Consider the following 13,571-nt stretch of genomic DNA (forward strand, 5'->3'; position numbering starts at 1 on the left):
TGGACATCCTAAGAGAGGTAAAAGGGACAGGAGAGCCTCAGGGTGGGAACGAGTAACGGATTTGCTCCAAAATCAGGCAAGCATTACATCTTTTGAATTAGTAATATCAATCAAATTTACAATATTTATTTGTATGATCATATCTTGTATTTTACAACTTACATTGTAGAAGATACTACTGTGCTTTGTGATAAAACATAACGGAAATCACAAAATCTGTTTGTTATTCTAGAGACCCCACCAATAGGGTTTGTTAAAGACACTTGTACCTTGAGACATACTATATACTGCATCGGTTTTGTCAAATATTAATATTCAGTGATTTCACAGAGAACCTGACACTGTATTGTGGAAGTCCTAACTGGTAGATCTGCACTTGCAGGTCCCATATGTCTCTGTTGACATCAAAGGAAAAGCAGGACAATAACAAAGTAATCTTTGCTATCTTTGTGGTTCATTCTGATATCAGTCTGAATGGATTAATTACAGATAGGTGCAGAACAGTATTACAAACTGATACATCAGGCCACTAAGTGCATGAGACAGGATGAATTTAACAGACTAGTTTAAGACAAGATTATTCTTCCACATCAGTTTTAGGCCACATGGCTGCTGTCCATTAGTGTGGGTATGAGGTGGGACTCCCTGTCCTGAAGGCAAGTCAATGTGCACACTATCAAGGAGGAGGCAAAAGAAGGAGGCAGGAGGAGGAGGAGCAGCATGCGTCTTCCAGGGATGTTGAAGCTAGCGGAGTAAAGCAAGGAAAGTTGTATTTCCTTTTGTGTCCAATGGTAAGCAGAGTTGAACAGGCGCTTTTCCCCCCTCTTCCTTTTTCCTTCATCTCCCTCTCTTTAATCCCCACTCTCCTCTCATTTGACACAGCTGGACCAGGTAAGGCCTCCGCAGGCAGCAGAGACAATAATGTAAAGGACCACCTGAAAAGAGCAGAGAGACAAAGTTCACTTCCTACACAACTGTCTGATTAAACACACAGTGGGCAAAAGAGTCACAAAAAAACACACTGGGGGAATTCCTCCAGTCACTGTCAAACAATGCTGAAGAGTCTCTTATGAAAATCAACGCTGCCATGTGTTTTAAGTAACTTAACACAAGACTGCTGAGCCTCATTGAGGCTGAAAAACAAAGCAGGAATACAGTGGGGGAAATAAGTATTCAACACGTCAACATTTTTTTCAGGAAACATATTTCAAGTGCAGCTATTCACATGCAATTAAGACCAGACATTGGTATTAACTCAATAAGGCAATACAGCTAAATAAATCATAACATTCCAATCAATAAAAAAAAGTTAAGTGCATTAAATTTGAATGACACGGGAAAAAACTATTGAACACGCTAACTGAAATACTTGGTGGAGAAGCCTTTGTTTGCAATGACAGATTCAAGATGCTTCCTGTATGAAGAAACTAATCTCTCACAATGTCCAGGGGAGATTTGGGCCCATCCTTCTAAGGAGACAGTCTTCATATGTTGAAGACTCCGGGGGACCCGCTGGTGAATCTTTGTCTTCAGTTCCTTCCATTAATGTTCTATTGGGTTCAAGTCAGGTGATTGACTGGGCCATTCCAACACCTTTATTTTCTTTCTCTGGAACCAGTTAACAGTCTCCTTTGCAGTATGTTTTGATTTTGTCCTGTTGGAAAGTCCATCCGTGTCTCATCTTCATTGTCCTGGTGGATGGCAACAGATTCTTCTCAAGAATATCCCGATACATGGCTGGTTGATGGTGGAGTGATGCTTCTTCCACTTGCGGTTGATGTCCCCAGCGGTGCTTATGGGAACATTTAGGAGTTGAGAAATCAGTCTGTAACCCGTGCCGTTCCTATGTTGCTCAACACTCTTGTTGCAAAGGTCTTGGGAGAGCTCTTTGCCTCTACCCATCAAGAGATGGTTCTTGCCCGACAGCTTGGTAGCACATGTTGCATTCAGATGGCTAACCCTTTTTAAAAGAGTGGAAATACTAATAGCCACATGCACTAAGCCAGCTGATTCTAACTAGCACACATAAGAGAGCTAATTGATGGATTCACCTGGTTTTTCTTATTGCGTGTTCAATACTTTTTTCCTGTGTCATTACAATTTACAGAACTTTTTTTTTTATTGATTGGAATGTTATGATTTTATTAGCTGTATTGCCTTATTGAGTAATCACCAATGTCTGGCCTTAATTTCATATGAATAGCTGCACTGGAAATATGTTTAATGAAAAAGAAGTTGATGTGTTGAATACTTATTTCCCCCACTGTATCTTAGTAACATGGGGAAAAATATGTACTGTGTGTGATATGAACAGCCAATTGGAAGTAAATTTGGGGAACAAATAACATTTTTAAATTGGTAGTCTGATTTCAAGACTAAGGGCATTTTCTCAACAGAGATAATGTCAAAGTAATAATCATCCATACTTCTTTAACATTGGAAACATAACATTGTGTCTCACCAGTTCCCCTTATAGTCTGTACTCACCAAACACACCAGCACAATGACAACAGTCAGCTTCAGGTTCTTCATACACATGGCACGTGCCAGGTTACGACTTGTGGTCTTAAATGTGACCGACTAAATGGAGGACGGAGAGAAAGTCAAATCAGTGACAATTTCTGTGTATATATAGCCTGCTAGATTATCATCAAAATATAAACTTGTATACTGCCAAATATCATGCATCAGAAAACAAATAGGATGATAAACTCACTGAATCAACCAAATTTTCTGTTTTGTCAATCAACAACTCCAGCTTCTCTCCTCTCTGAGCGACCAAGTCTGTAAAAAAGACACAAGGACACACAGGTAGAGTCAGTCATTCTGGAGAAAGATTGTTGATATTTGAACCAAACACCCAAACAAATACACCCCTCCCTTCATGCTCTTTGAGCAGCTCCGTCCCCCAAATGCATGGACGCACATTGCCAAGGCAACGACCAAAAGAGAGATATAGTGAAACCCAGAGCGATGCGTCAGCTGTAGTGTCACTTCTGCTAATCTCACACATTATCAGAAGCGGAGAAAAAAATTCTGTCTCACTGCAGCCTCCCCACTTCTCGCTCAACCTGCGTCTCTGTCCACAGAAGCAGCCATCTGTCAGTTGCAGCTCCTGGGGAGCTGAGAGGACAAAGGCTGGACAAACTGCCTTCACCAGGCTGACTAACAGCAGAAATCGGCTCCACGGGAAGAAATCGTCAGTGTTTGTATTTATTGATATGGTTAATAAGTTGAAAACACATATACAGCAGGATATTTGTGTGATTTAAACAGCTGCCTGCTCAGATAATGTTTCACTAAATGCCACAAACAGACTCGGACCATTGAAAATGTAGGGGTCTCAGTGAGACTGTCTCGGATTCAGTGTGGATTGATACATTTAATAAAAATGGAAGCCTATCTGTTCCATGCAAAAACACTTTCTATGTGAATTGGTCACAGCCTCTCTCTCTCCTGTTTGCCAGCCCTCCTCCACCATTCAGTGGGTGCTGGAGATGGGAGACTGTCATGTCCTCACACAGACAGCTGCTCTGATGACTTCCCTGTCCTGTGCACGAGCATGAACGCCCCCTGCTGCTGATTGGCCAGAGTAGTGTTATGTGGCTCACTCAGAGCCACTGTGCTTACATGTCCATTTACAAAGCCAGTGCTGCGTATGAACACCAGATTTTTTTTCAGGACACACACAGAACAGACAGCTAGCAGACCATGAGGAGATATTTGTTGAATTTGACAAAAAGTGTATTGGATCAGAATCGCCGACTCTACCTTTAATTCCTTTATTATCTTACAGCTCTTTATGAAAAAGGTGTATCAAGAATCACTGAACAATGCGGAAACTGATGAGAAGCTCACCTATATTGCGGACCATAATGCCTTTCAGATCATCCACTTGCATCTGCGTCTCAGTAATACGATCTGATCCCCGTGGGTCTGAGTGATGTTTCTACATAGAGAAGAACAGACAGAAAAATTAGATCTAAGAGTCATTTGTCATCACTAAAGGTTGAATAATGCTTCTCTGAGCTGTATGTGAACAAAAGCACACTGGTGTTATTTGTTTGTTTCTTTATACTTGTACAGATTGGGGGTATAACATACAAGTCCACTAGGGGACAGTGTCACATTTAGTAAATTGCAATGTAAAGAAAATGTAGGAGAAATCAGGAAACAGAAATCAATTTCACCCCTGTGACAGTGTAAACAAACCACTACATCTGTGTAACAAACATGAAAAAAACATTTTATCAACGTTGAGATTTGGGAGGTGTGCCAGCTGACACCTTTTGCAAGCATCTGCAACCTACAATAACACATAACATCCCTCTCTGTGTGGGCAAAGAAGTTCACATGTATCTCAGCAGAAGCACAATTCCTGCTTAAATCTGAGAGTCATTTTACAGACTACAGAAGTCTATAGGACTTGAAGAAAACAGCAGTCACAAAGCCCTCACAAGAAAATGTTGCTAAATATACTCAGGCTTTTGTCATACTCACCATCTGAGCTGACAGTGTGGATGAGAACTCACTATTCATGGCGTACGGCAGGGCCGTTTGTGCTCGTGACCCATAGGTTGTCTGGAAGCGCTTCTTGACCTCACTCAGGAAGCTGAATGCACGTGACCTCTCAAAGTCCTTTAGCACACAAGAGTTATATCAGTTATAATCCCATATTCATGAAAAGACCTTGTGAACATTGTATCTGCTGATTCTTAATGTCAAAAAATTAAATTTGGGGCCAACCCTCCCATCATACAACCTGCAGGTCCTACCTCTCTAGTCCTAATTAGTCCGAACAGCAGTTTGAGTGGTTGCAGATGTATTTGTCATGTGTGTCATTGTATGTGTCAAAGTGGCTCAAATATTCTTCTAAGCTCTTATTTATATTCAGATTTTCAGATTTAAGTAATACAAATGAAAAAAATCAATAAAAGTGCCTCCCAATATTAAATCCTTCCATATCCTGTATAATACAACAGCACATCACACAACAGAGGGACATAACACTTGCAAAACCATTTCTAGTTACCTTGAACATTTACAGATGGCCATTAGCCATAGATATCTGAGCCAATACTTACATCATCAGTGATACACAGGTATATGATTCTGTCATGGCAGATGTAGTGAAAGAGATAGCTGAAAAGACAAGAAAAATGTGTCAACAGCTGAAAGCACACAGTCAAATTTTAATCTGTTTTCATTCCATAACATGTTCTGCAAAATGTCTAAGTAAACATAACACTGTGTTGACATGACACTGGTATTCTCCTTTACCCTCTTCACTGCCAAGACACTTGCATGAGAGCACTTAGCGTTTGCTTTTGAGGCATGTGATGCCATGCTCCTGTTTCAGGTTGTGAAATCTTGTAGATGTCTCTCTGCATGCTCTGGTATCTCAGTATTTAGTTATCTAGAGCTTCTCACTGGTGCTTATATATGACAGTCCACACTGGACCTGAGCATTGAGATGACATCATTAATGAGTTTGATCTTGTATAGTACAGGTCCATGGATAGTGATTTGTTTCTCACTTTAAAGGTTTAGTGTACTTTACCTGCATCATACACCCTTCCTTAGGTTCCTTAAATGTGTGAATAAGTGTGCATGAAAAAGATCCTGAATAATTGAAGTAAGATCATGTTGGAAATTAATGTTATTGTCTATTATTGGCAATGATATTCTGTAAAACATAACATCTGAGTGTGTGAAAAATGGTTCCACATGGTTGATCTTTGTTTACAATAGAACATTTTGTAGAGGGTGAAATGTTAACTGCAGTTGAACTTGGGTTTTAGAGGAACCCCACAACTTATCTCCCCACACATATGCAGATCTGAGGACAAGTGTAGCCTGTTTTTTGTGTGCATAGTCATTGTTGTTGACAAAATTTGCATTTGAGGAAACCAGTAGGAACTAATGGCCGTAGGTCTGCCTTCATAACTTGTTCATCAGACTCAGAATCTGTTTATCAGCCAAGTTTGCAGCATACAAAGGATGTGTCTTGGTATTTGCTCCCACAAACACAACAAAACACAAGAATAAAAATAGAACAAGAGTAAGATAATAATAATAATAATAATAATAATAATAATAATAATAATAATAATAATAATAATAATAATAATAATGAAATATACAAAGTAGTACTAAAAAAACTAAACAAAGGAAATATGAACTGTACTGTGGTCAAAGAAACGTGTATGAATAACGTGTATAAATAAAAGTGTATGAAAAGTTTATGAAATGAAGGTGACAAGTGCAAAAATTAAATGTGATGTGCAATAAATAATTAAATTATGTAACAGTGGAGGTTGAATACAATGTAAAGTCCAGTTTGATGAAATATATGAAAGTGACAAGTGCAGGAATTAAGCAAGGGATGTGAAATGTAGAGTCCAGTTTGACAACAGTACAGTTCAGCTATTTCATCAGATTGAAGGCAGTTTTGACAGCACTCTAGATAAGTTTAAGATAAGAATATATAGACTCTGCCAAACTGACAGACAGGTGTAGCCACAACATATGGGTCGGTGACATGTGTGTGATGTTGGTGTGCAGATGAGTATGGCGGTGTGCGAGCAACAAACGCAACAAACACACACACACACATACATATAAGACCTACCTGCCATGGCTGTAGGTCAATTTGTTATTCTCTGAGGGGATTTTGGCTAAAATCTGTTCAGTCACTTCTAGGAAGTTTCCGCCACACCATGCATGCTTAGCCAGGATAGTGGTTCCACGGGCCACCACAGCAAAGAGGATTGCCATGGCAACAGCTGGGCTTTCAGCTCTGGTGCTCGCTGACAACACAAGAACAAGAGCAGAGAGATGTTACTGGATGATCCAAGCAAGGGGTCAGCTGAATGAGTTTGGGAAAGAGGACATTGCTCAACAGAGAATGCTTCTGTTGAAACGTTTGAGGGCGATGATACAGACAGTAAAGGGATGAAGCAGAGAAAATTGTGTGTAACTCACGACGCTGGGGTTCACTTCCAATTCAGGGTTGAGGGTACAGTTAAGGGAAACATAATTGATGATATTTAGCAGCTGATTGTGAAAGAATGTTAGACATCGTGGCCTTAACGCTGTTTGAGCCCACTTTCTTTTATTTTGCTTGAGAACAGAAAAAAGGGTGATTTCTCTGCTTTTCTCCCCACAGACCACATTAGACCAGGTCCAGATCAAAAACCACTATATTTACACTACTCAAATGTGAATTAGATTAACAAGGAGACTCCAAACAGTCATTAAAACACAGTTTCAAATTATTGAAACCTTTATTCTATTCGTGAAAAATTAAAATTTCACTGATATTTCTCCATTCAGACCAAATCAGACTAGATTTTTTGACATGTGTAAGTATAGTGGGTTTTGATCTGGGTGGAAAAAGCAGTGAAATCGCCCCTTTTCTGTGTCTTTAAGCAAAATGAAGGTTTCACAAACCTGAAAGTGAGTTTAAACAGCGGCAAGGCTTTTGCTACCATGTCTACACTTTTTCATTAGTCTAGGAAGTGAAATAACGCTCAATATCATTATTTATAATTCCCTTACCTTTCCCCTTAACCCCGAATCAGAGTCTAACTTCAGCGTTTTGTGTACGTGACAGTTAGTATGTATGACAGGCCACCAATTAACCACAAACTGCACGACCTAATTGTAACGAGAAATGAAAGCAAAAACCAGACTAACGATGACTGGAAAACAACAGGCTAGCTACTTAGCTAATGATGTCTTTGACTTGACGTTAAGTAGGTAGCTGTTTTCCCTTACTACCTAATATTGTCTCTAACTACGGAGCTAAGACAATTCACAGTGACATATAACCATAAATCCAATACCTTGCTGTGTCAGTGGTGTTCAAAGTAGCTCGTTTACAGCAAATTCCAACATCTAAAGAGATTTCAGCTGCTAGCAAGCTAGCTAATCCCTTTCGAGTGACTTCTGCTTGTACGAATCACCCAGACCGGAAATGGATTCAGTGTCTTGCTGGGTAATGTAGTTCTTACCACGTTCCTTACCCTACATATCCAATTGTATTCTTTCACTTTTGAACTACATTTTTAAAACTTCCTGATATGTAGTGTTATCGTCACATGTTTTCATACCTACACCACGTTATGACGACAGTTTTGTGCATTTTTAGCCCTCGTCAGTGTCTTACAGGAATGACTCTTTACAGAAATGATTGAGTGCTTACTGAAATTAAGTTAATACATTATATCATACATATTTCTATAATGACTTCATATTTAACATCAAATTTTATATTATAAGTCTTGCAATAAGCTAAAGCTAGCAATTTATGGGATCAGTCGGATACAGTGGTGCCCACATTAATCAATATCTCACCTAAACATCAGCAATTTCTATCACAATTTGCAGTTCCTACACATTAATATGAACATTAAAAATGTTTTTCTTTTTATTACTTCATTTGAATGTTTTGGCTTCACTGTGCAGAATGATGTATGTGCAGAGTTTGACACTAGAAGGCTGTTTTCACATTCATCTGCTGAAAGTGGAAAGTTTCGTGCTTGTTGAAAATCCAGTTTTAAGGGGTGGGCCTACGAGCATGACTTGTGACATCACAACTAGTTTGGAACCAATCCTGGTCTAATATTAAACTTGCACAACTGTGATGTGGAAACTTGAAGCCTCCAGTGCACAAACACCAAGAACGAACTTTACAGTGAAGTAGGAGACGTCTTGTGTCCAGTAGTTTTTTGAAATGAACAATATTTACATATTTATAGATTCTGGAATTTTTAATGAGGGAGAAGGATTAGATGTAATTTTAAGGATTTTAACAAGATAATTGCACCTTTTTTGTGAAAAGACCACATCAGACACAAATTATTATTCAAAGTATAATATTTTGTATACATCTTAAAACATGTCTGGGGGGGATCATTAAATAAAATGTCTTGTTCATACTAAACATCCAACTGCATGAATATTATTGTGGAATACCACTGCAACACTACTGAAACATTAAAGTTAAGTCTTACATCTGTGCAATACTGTTAACATGACATCTCCTGTATTGTCCTATCAAATGTTGTTTAAGAATTGATGACACGTTTTAAAGTTATGTGTTTTTGGCCATTTATGTGTGTGTACTTGACCCACTTTTAATATAAACAATAATTTGGTAATGCTTTATCTAACAGGTCCTTTCATTTTATATTAGTATAAAACCACTCCTAGAAATTTTTTTAATTTGCACGTATTTAATAATCAATTCTTAGGACATTTTACAAAGTGAGTGATACAACTGCGTAAGTACCCACTCATTATATCTGGGTTCATATGTAGCTTTTAATTTGGAAAAATTAACTGACAGAAAATGCTTAGTTTTCAATGTGTCAAATGATATGTATATGCATTTTGTTTTTTTTAATAATTGCCTAAAAGTAGCTGATGTGTAACTGTCAATTCTCAGGACTACAAATTGGTAGTTTATGGGAAATCTGCTAATTTTAGTAGTGAGTATTTAAGAAACAATCTAATAGGCTAACATGTAGTTTGACACACAAAACTACACACTGAAAATTAAGTATTTTGTGTGTAGCTTGTGTTCAGTTTGTCCAATTTACCAGAATCAGCTGTCTCATTTACTATCTCCTGTAGCAAAGTCCCGTTGCCCCTCCTCTTGCCTGTGAGACAGCGGTGAGGGCTTAAACCCTGCAACATCTGTATTGACAGACAGTCGGATATGTGAAGCAAAAGCATGGCTGCACAAGGCGAAAAGAAACCAGTGCTGGAGATGGTAAGAAGCGACAATGCATAATTACTTTTCATATATCACACACCTACATGACCATGCCGTAATTAAACTGAGTTTGGAAGAAAACAATCGGTTCAATAGAAGTTATGATTGCTTTTTCACTGTCTGTGAACCCCTCACGTGGGTAGCCACAGTAGCTAGCAATGACGACACAGTTATTTCACTTCAAACAAACTACATCAGCTGATGTCTGGGATGCAAGCTGAGATGTCGACACATATAACGTGTCGTAAGCGATGTAAATCTAAGATGATCTGTAAGGCATATCACTTGATTTAATTTACATCTGATTCCTTCTCAGTTTACAGTTTAGTCAGAGTTTCTCCACTGGGGGGCAGTATTTTCACAGACCACAATGTGTCTCAGACCCTAGTTTCTCAGCACGCTGTTCAATGATGGGAACCGATACTTGTGACAATGCATCTGTGAGATAATAAGTATTGCATGTATTCATTGGCAATGCATAATAGTTCCCACTCAGCTCTCCCACTCACTAAACTCCATGGTGTTTTAATATTTCTGGAGTTGGATATGTGATGTTATAATAAGTATTTCTGTTGTGATTTAGGTCCAGGCTGATGGGGCTGATGAGGGCTGTGTGACGTTTGTGCTGCATGATGAAGACCATACACTGGGAAACTCTCTGCGATACATGATCATGAAGAAGTCAGTATTTTTTTTTTCCTGCTACATTAAACTGAGCATGTCTCGGTCATGGGTTTGACCTGTTTTCCTTTTAAAATTTACATTCAACCTCCCTTGTGGCCTGTTTGAAGTACAAATATTATCACACCCTCCCCCTGTCCAACTGAAAGATATCTTTTCGACTAGTAATAATTACCACATCCAAACGGGCTTTAATCATTTATTTCATCCTTCTTTGTTCTCAGTGTTTATGTTCTCAGTTCTCTCAGACAGTCCAGGTCAGCTGGGATGAGTTGATAGGGAAACAACCTCCACCCATTTTAAACAAAACAGTGATAATAAGCACAAATCTCATTTTCATTGTCCTGTTTTTCATCAGTGTGGATGTGGAGTTTTGTGGCTACACCATCACCCATCCGTCTGAGACCAAGATCAACTTTCGCATTCAGACACGAGGTAAGAGACACCACTTGAATGCCTGTTTGTCGTCTAGTCTAGGGTTGTTTACGTGTACATACGTGTGTAGCAAAGCTAGAGAGAGTAAACATTTTCTGGCTGTGTTGCAGAGTAAACATGTTGATTGGTGTCTGGTGCATTCACTTTGTCCACTCAGCTTAACAAGTAAGGCCAGGGACTGACTTTCAGTAACACACATGCACATACGCCCCCCCCCCCCCCCGTGTTCTCAGAGAACGATAACTGCTCCACTTGTTGCAAAAAATAAATAATCTGTCATCCGCTTTACACAAAGTGCCAACAGATAACAGCAGACACATCACATGAAAGGACTCTGCAAGACAGAGATAACAACTTGTTTTTGTTGTTGAGCTAAGTTACAGGATGCCCACAGGATCTTTCCTCATAGCTTCATCACAGCAAAAGACGATTACCTCCCGGGCACTAGGAAAAACCCTGATTTTCATTCCTGTGCTTCCATATTCATGTTTGTCATAATTGTTCCCTGCCATGCCATTGAAAATTGGTGAGTGAGTGTCCTCCATGCAATCAATTAATCCGTTAGTTTACCAAGATACACAAGCATAACGTGATGTTGAAAAATAGTTTTCTTAATTTAGTCGACAGCCAAAAAAAGCACAAGATCTTCAAGTTATGATAAGAATCTGAAAAAGTGCTTGCAACTCCTTGCACAACCGTAATCACTTCTGTGGCACATCTATTTCCTGTTGAAGTGCCGTGTTCAGATCAGCACTGATCAGCTTCAGCAGCATGTGCTATAATTAGTTTGAAATGCCATACCTTTCTAAGGCAGAATATAGAAGTGTTGCATGATTGCTTTGTTGTTCTTCAGTATTTCTTTTGGATTTGTTTATACTTTATCTTTGCTAAATCAGTGTATTTCCTTTGGTTGAGTGTTTGGTCAGACTGAGGCTCGTTTCACAAAGGTGATTTGTGAGCACTGTTTACATCGTAAATGATTTGACTTGCTTCACAAACGATTGTCACAATTTGCCAGTCCTACAGGGGCCTTGCATGCTCATGCATGGGTAGCAAAATGACATTTGTTTTGATTAGTACATGTCAAACTGAGTGAGAGTGATCTCATGTTGCAAATTTGTGCTTGCATGTTGCAAATTTGGCGAAGCCCTTCGATAGCATTTCTTTCTTTATTGGTTTTGCTTTCTAACAACCCTGGCAGCCCTCATCATGGCTTCACTAGACATAAATGAATGTGCAAAATCAAGCATTAGTGTGACAGGCATTGGGCCGAGACAGCTGTTTAAGGAGCAGGACGAAAAGTTGGACTGCTAAAGGAAAATTACAGATGATTGGTTATTTTTGTTATTAGTGGATATCTCTTTTCTTCAGAGCGATCTGCTTTTTGTTTTAGGGGGAGCACCAGCCACAGAGCCTCTACGGAGGGGCCTGAATGAGCTCAGCGATGTTTGCCAACATGTTCTCAACACTTTTCAGGTAAGCCTTTGCGTACTTCAGATCCTCCATGTGGTAAACCAATCACTAATCTTTTCCTGAGAAAAACCAGCAATAGTCTGATATTGATTTCTGGGCTTCAGTTCATATAGAAAAGCACGAACTTATCACTTTGAATTATTATGATTGTGTCTCAGTGTCAGGTTTATTTTCATTTAAGTAGCTGCAAGTGGAATGCAGTCCAACTCAATTTTGGCCGGTTTACAGATAATGCACAAGCTCACATTCTCTGTTGACTTACCACCAAAGTTGGATTTCCGCTGATCCTTAGCGGTCTGGCAACCTTGTGCACCGAGCAGGGAGGCTCATCAGTGATTCTCCTGTGTCAGCTGTCGGTAACTTGGTGATGGGCCCTTGTCTCGGCCCACCGCAGTGCTCCTGCTCAGCAACTGACCCGGCGCTCTGACCTCTCTATAGAGGAAAGCAAGCAAGAAGCAAACCTCAATTTCCACAGATGGAATAATATTACTTTCATGTGGGATGCAGGAATAAACCCTGGGTTGACTGGTTGACTCAGTATATTAGTCGTGTAGTGAAAGGAACGTCTGTCAGCATTGATTAAATGTAACACTGAGTCTGCTGTCTCAACTCCAACTCCTACATGTTCTTTTATTTTGTTCCAGGCCAGAGTTAATGAGTTCAAAGAAAGGCAGGAGCAGCCCATGGAATGAAGAGCATCATATATGTGGAAGTATGGAGCTGTCAGACACACAGTATCTACAAAAACAAAGTGTAAAAATCAGTTATTTTGATATTTTTCATTGTATGTCACCTAGTTAGAGGTATGGAAGGTTCCTTTGTACAGTTTTCATTTTTGTATCATGATCAAATTGATGTGTAATGTATGATATTTTTACTTCAGTCTTGTGTCTATCATTCCTGATTTGTTGGAATGATAAGAAAAACATGTTTGAGACATTAAATTTAAACACAAATCATTTTCTGTTTTTGTTTTAATCCTCTGAAAGATTTCATAGCACGAATACCGCCCAGCCATTTGACTTGTGCCGTTTAATATTTATTTTCATAACTACTCATGTAACACTGTTTGAGGGACGTCCAAACCTAAAGTGATGAGACCCTCAAACACCAAATTGTTCTCATCTGTCCTTTGAAGCTGTGTTCGACGAGTAAAGGAAGAAGTGGAAGATAGAATGTCCTTATTAGCAGAGGAATGTGG

The 13,571-nt window shown here is 39.2% G+C and overlaps 2 protein-coding genes across 2 annotated transcripts; one reads left to right on the top strand and one right to left on the bottom strand.

The window, feature by feature from the left end:
* Positions 1-110: 110 nt before the first annotated feature.
* Positions 111-7,994, bottom strand: sybl1 (synaptobrevin-like 1). The gene is made up of 8 exons (XM_042418075.1): positions 7,848-7,994; positions 6,632-6,809; positions 5,085-5,142; positions 4,501-4,638; positions 3,859-3,949; positions 2,717-2,784; positions 2,488-2,580; positions 111-935 (listed from the first exon to the last, which is right to left on the bottom strand). Exons 2-8 carry the CDS (start codon positions 6,775-6,777, stop codon positions 870-872), a joined length of 660 nt encoding a protein of 219 aa, XP_042274009.1. The 5' UTR covers positions 6,778-6,809; positions 7,848-7,994; the 3' UTR covers positions 111-869.
* A 1,678-nt stretch (positions 7,995-9,672) lies between these two features.
* Positions 9,673-13,329, top strand: polr1d (RNA polymerase I and III subunit D). The gene is made up of 5 exons (XM_042418076.1): positions 9,673-9,778; positions 10,365-10,462; positions 10,821-10,897; positions 12,291-12,373; positions 13,015-13,329. The coding sequence occupies exons 1-5, from the start codon at positions 9,740-9,742 to the stop codon at positions 13,060-13,062; spliced, it is 345 nt and encodes a 114-aa protein (XP_042274010.1). The 5' UTR covers positions 9,673-9,739; the 3' UTR covers positions 13,063-13,329.
* Positions 13,330-13,571: the final 242 nt, after the last annotated feature.

This window comes from Thunnus maccoyii, chromosome 8 (genome assembly GCF_910596095.1).
Source record: "Thunnus maccoyii chromosome 8, fThuMac1.1, whole genome shotgun sequence".
NCBI lineage: Eukaryota > Metazoa > Chordata > Actinopteri > Scombriformes > Scombridae > Thunnus > Thunnus maccoyii.

Bases quoted from the DNA above. Each gene is read 5' to 3' on its own strand.
- sybl1 (XM_042418075.1), bottom strand. From the start codon at position 6,777: ATGGCAATCCTCTTTGCTGTGGTGGCCCGTGGAACCACTATCCTGGCT. The intron at 5,143-6,631 runs GTAGGTCTTATA...TTGTCTTTTCAG, and splicing joins TTGACCTACAGCCATGGCAG to CTATCTCTTTCACTACATCT. The intron at 3,950-4,500 runs GTGAGTATGACA...TTCTCTATGTAG, and splicing joins CCACACTGTCAGCTCAGATG to AAACATCACTCAGACCCACG.
- polr1d (XM_042418076.1), top strand. From the start codon at position 9,740: ATGGCTGCACAAGGCGAAAAGAAACCAGTGCTGGAGATG. The intron at 10,898-12,290 runs GTAAGAGACACC...TTTTTGTTTTAG, and splicing joins CTTTCGCATTCAGACACGAG to GGGGAGCACCAGCCACAGAG. The intron at 12,374-13,014 runs GTAAGCCTTTGC...ATTTTGTTCCAG, and splicing joins ATGTTCTCAACACTTTTCAG to GCCAGAGTTAATGAGTTCAA.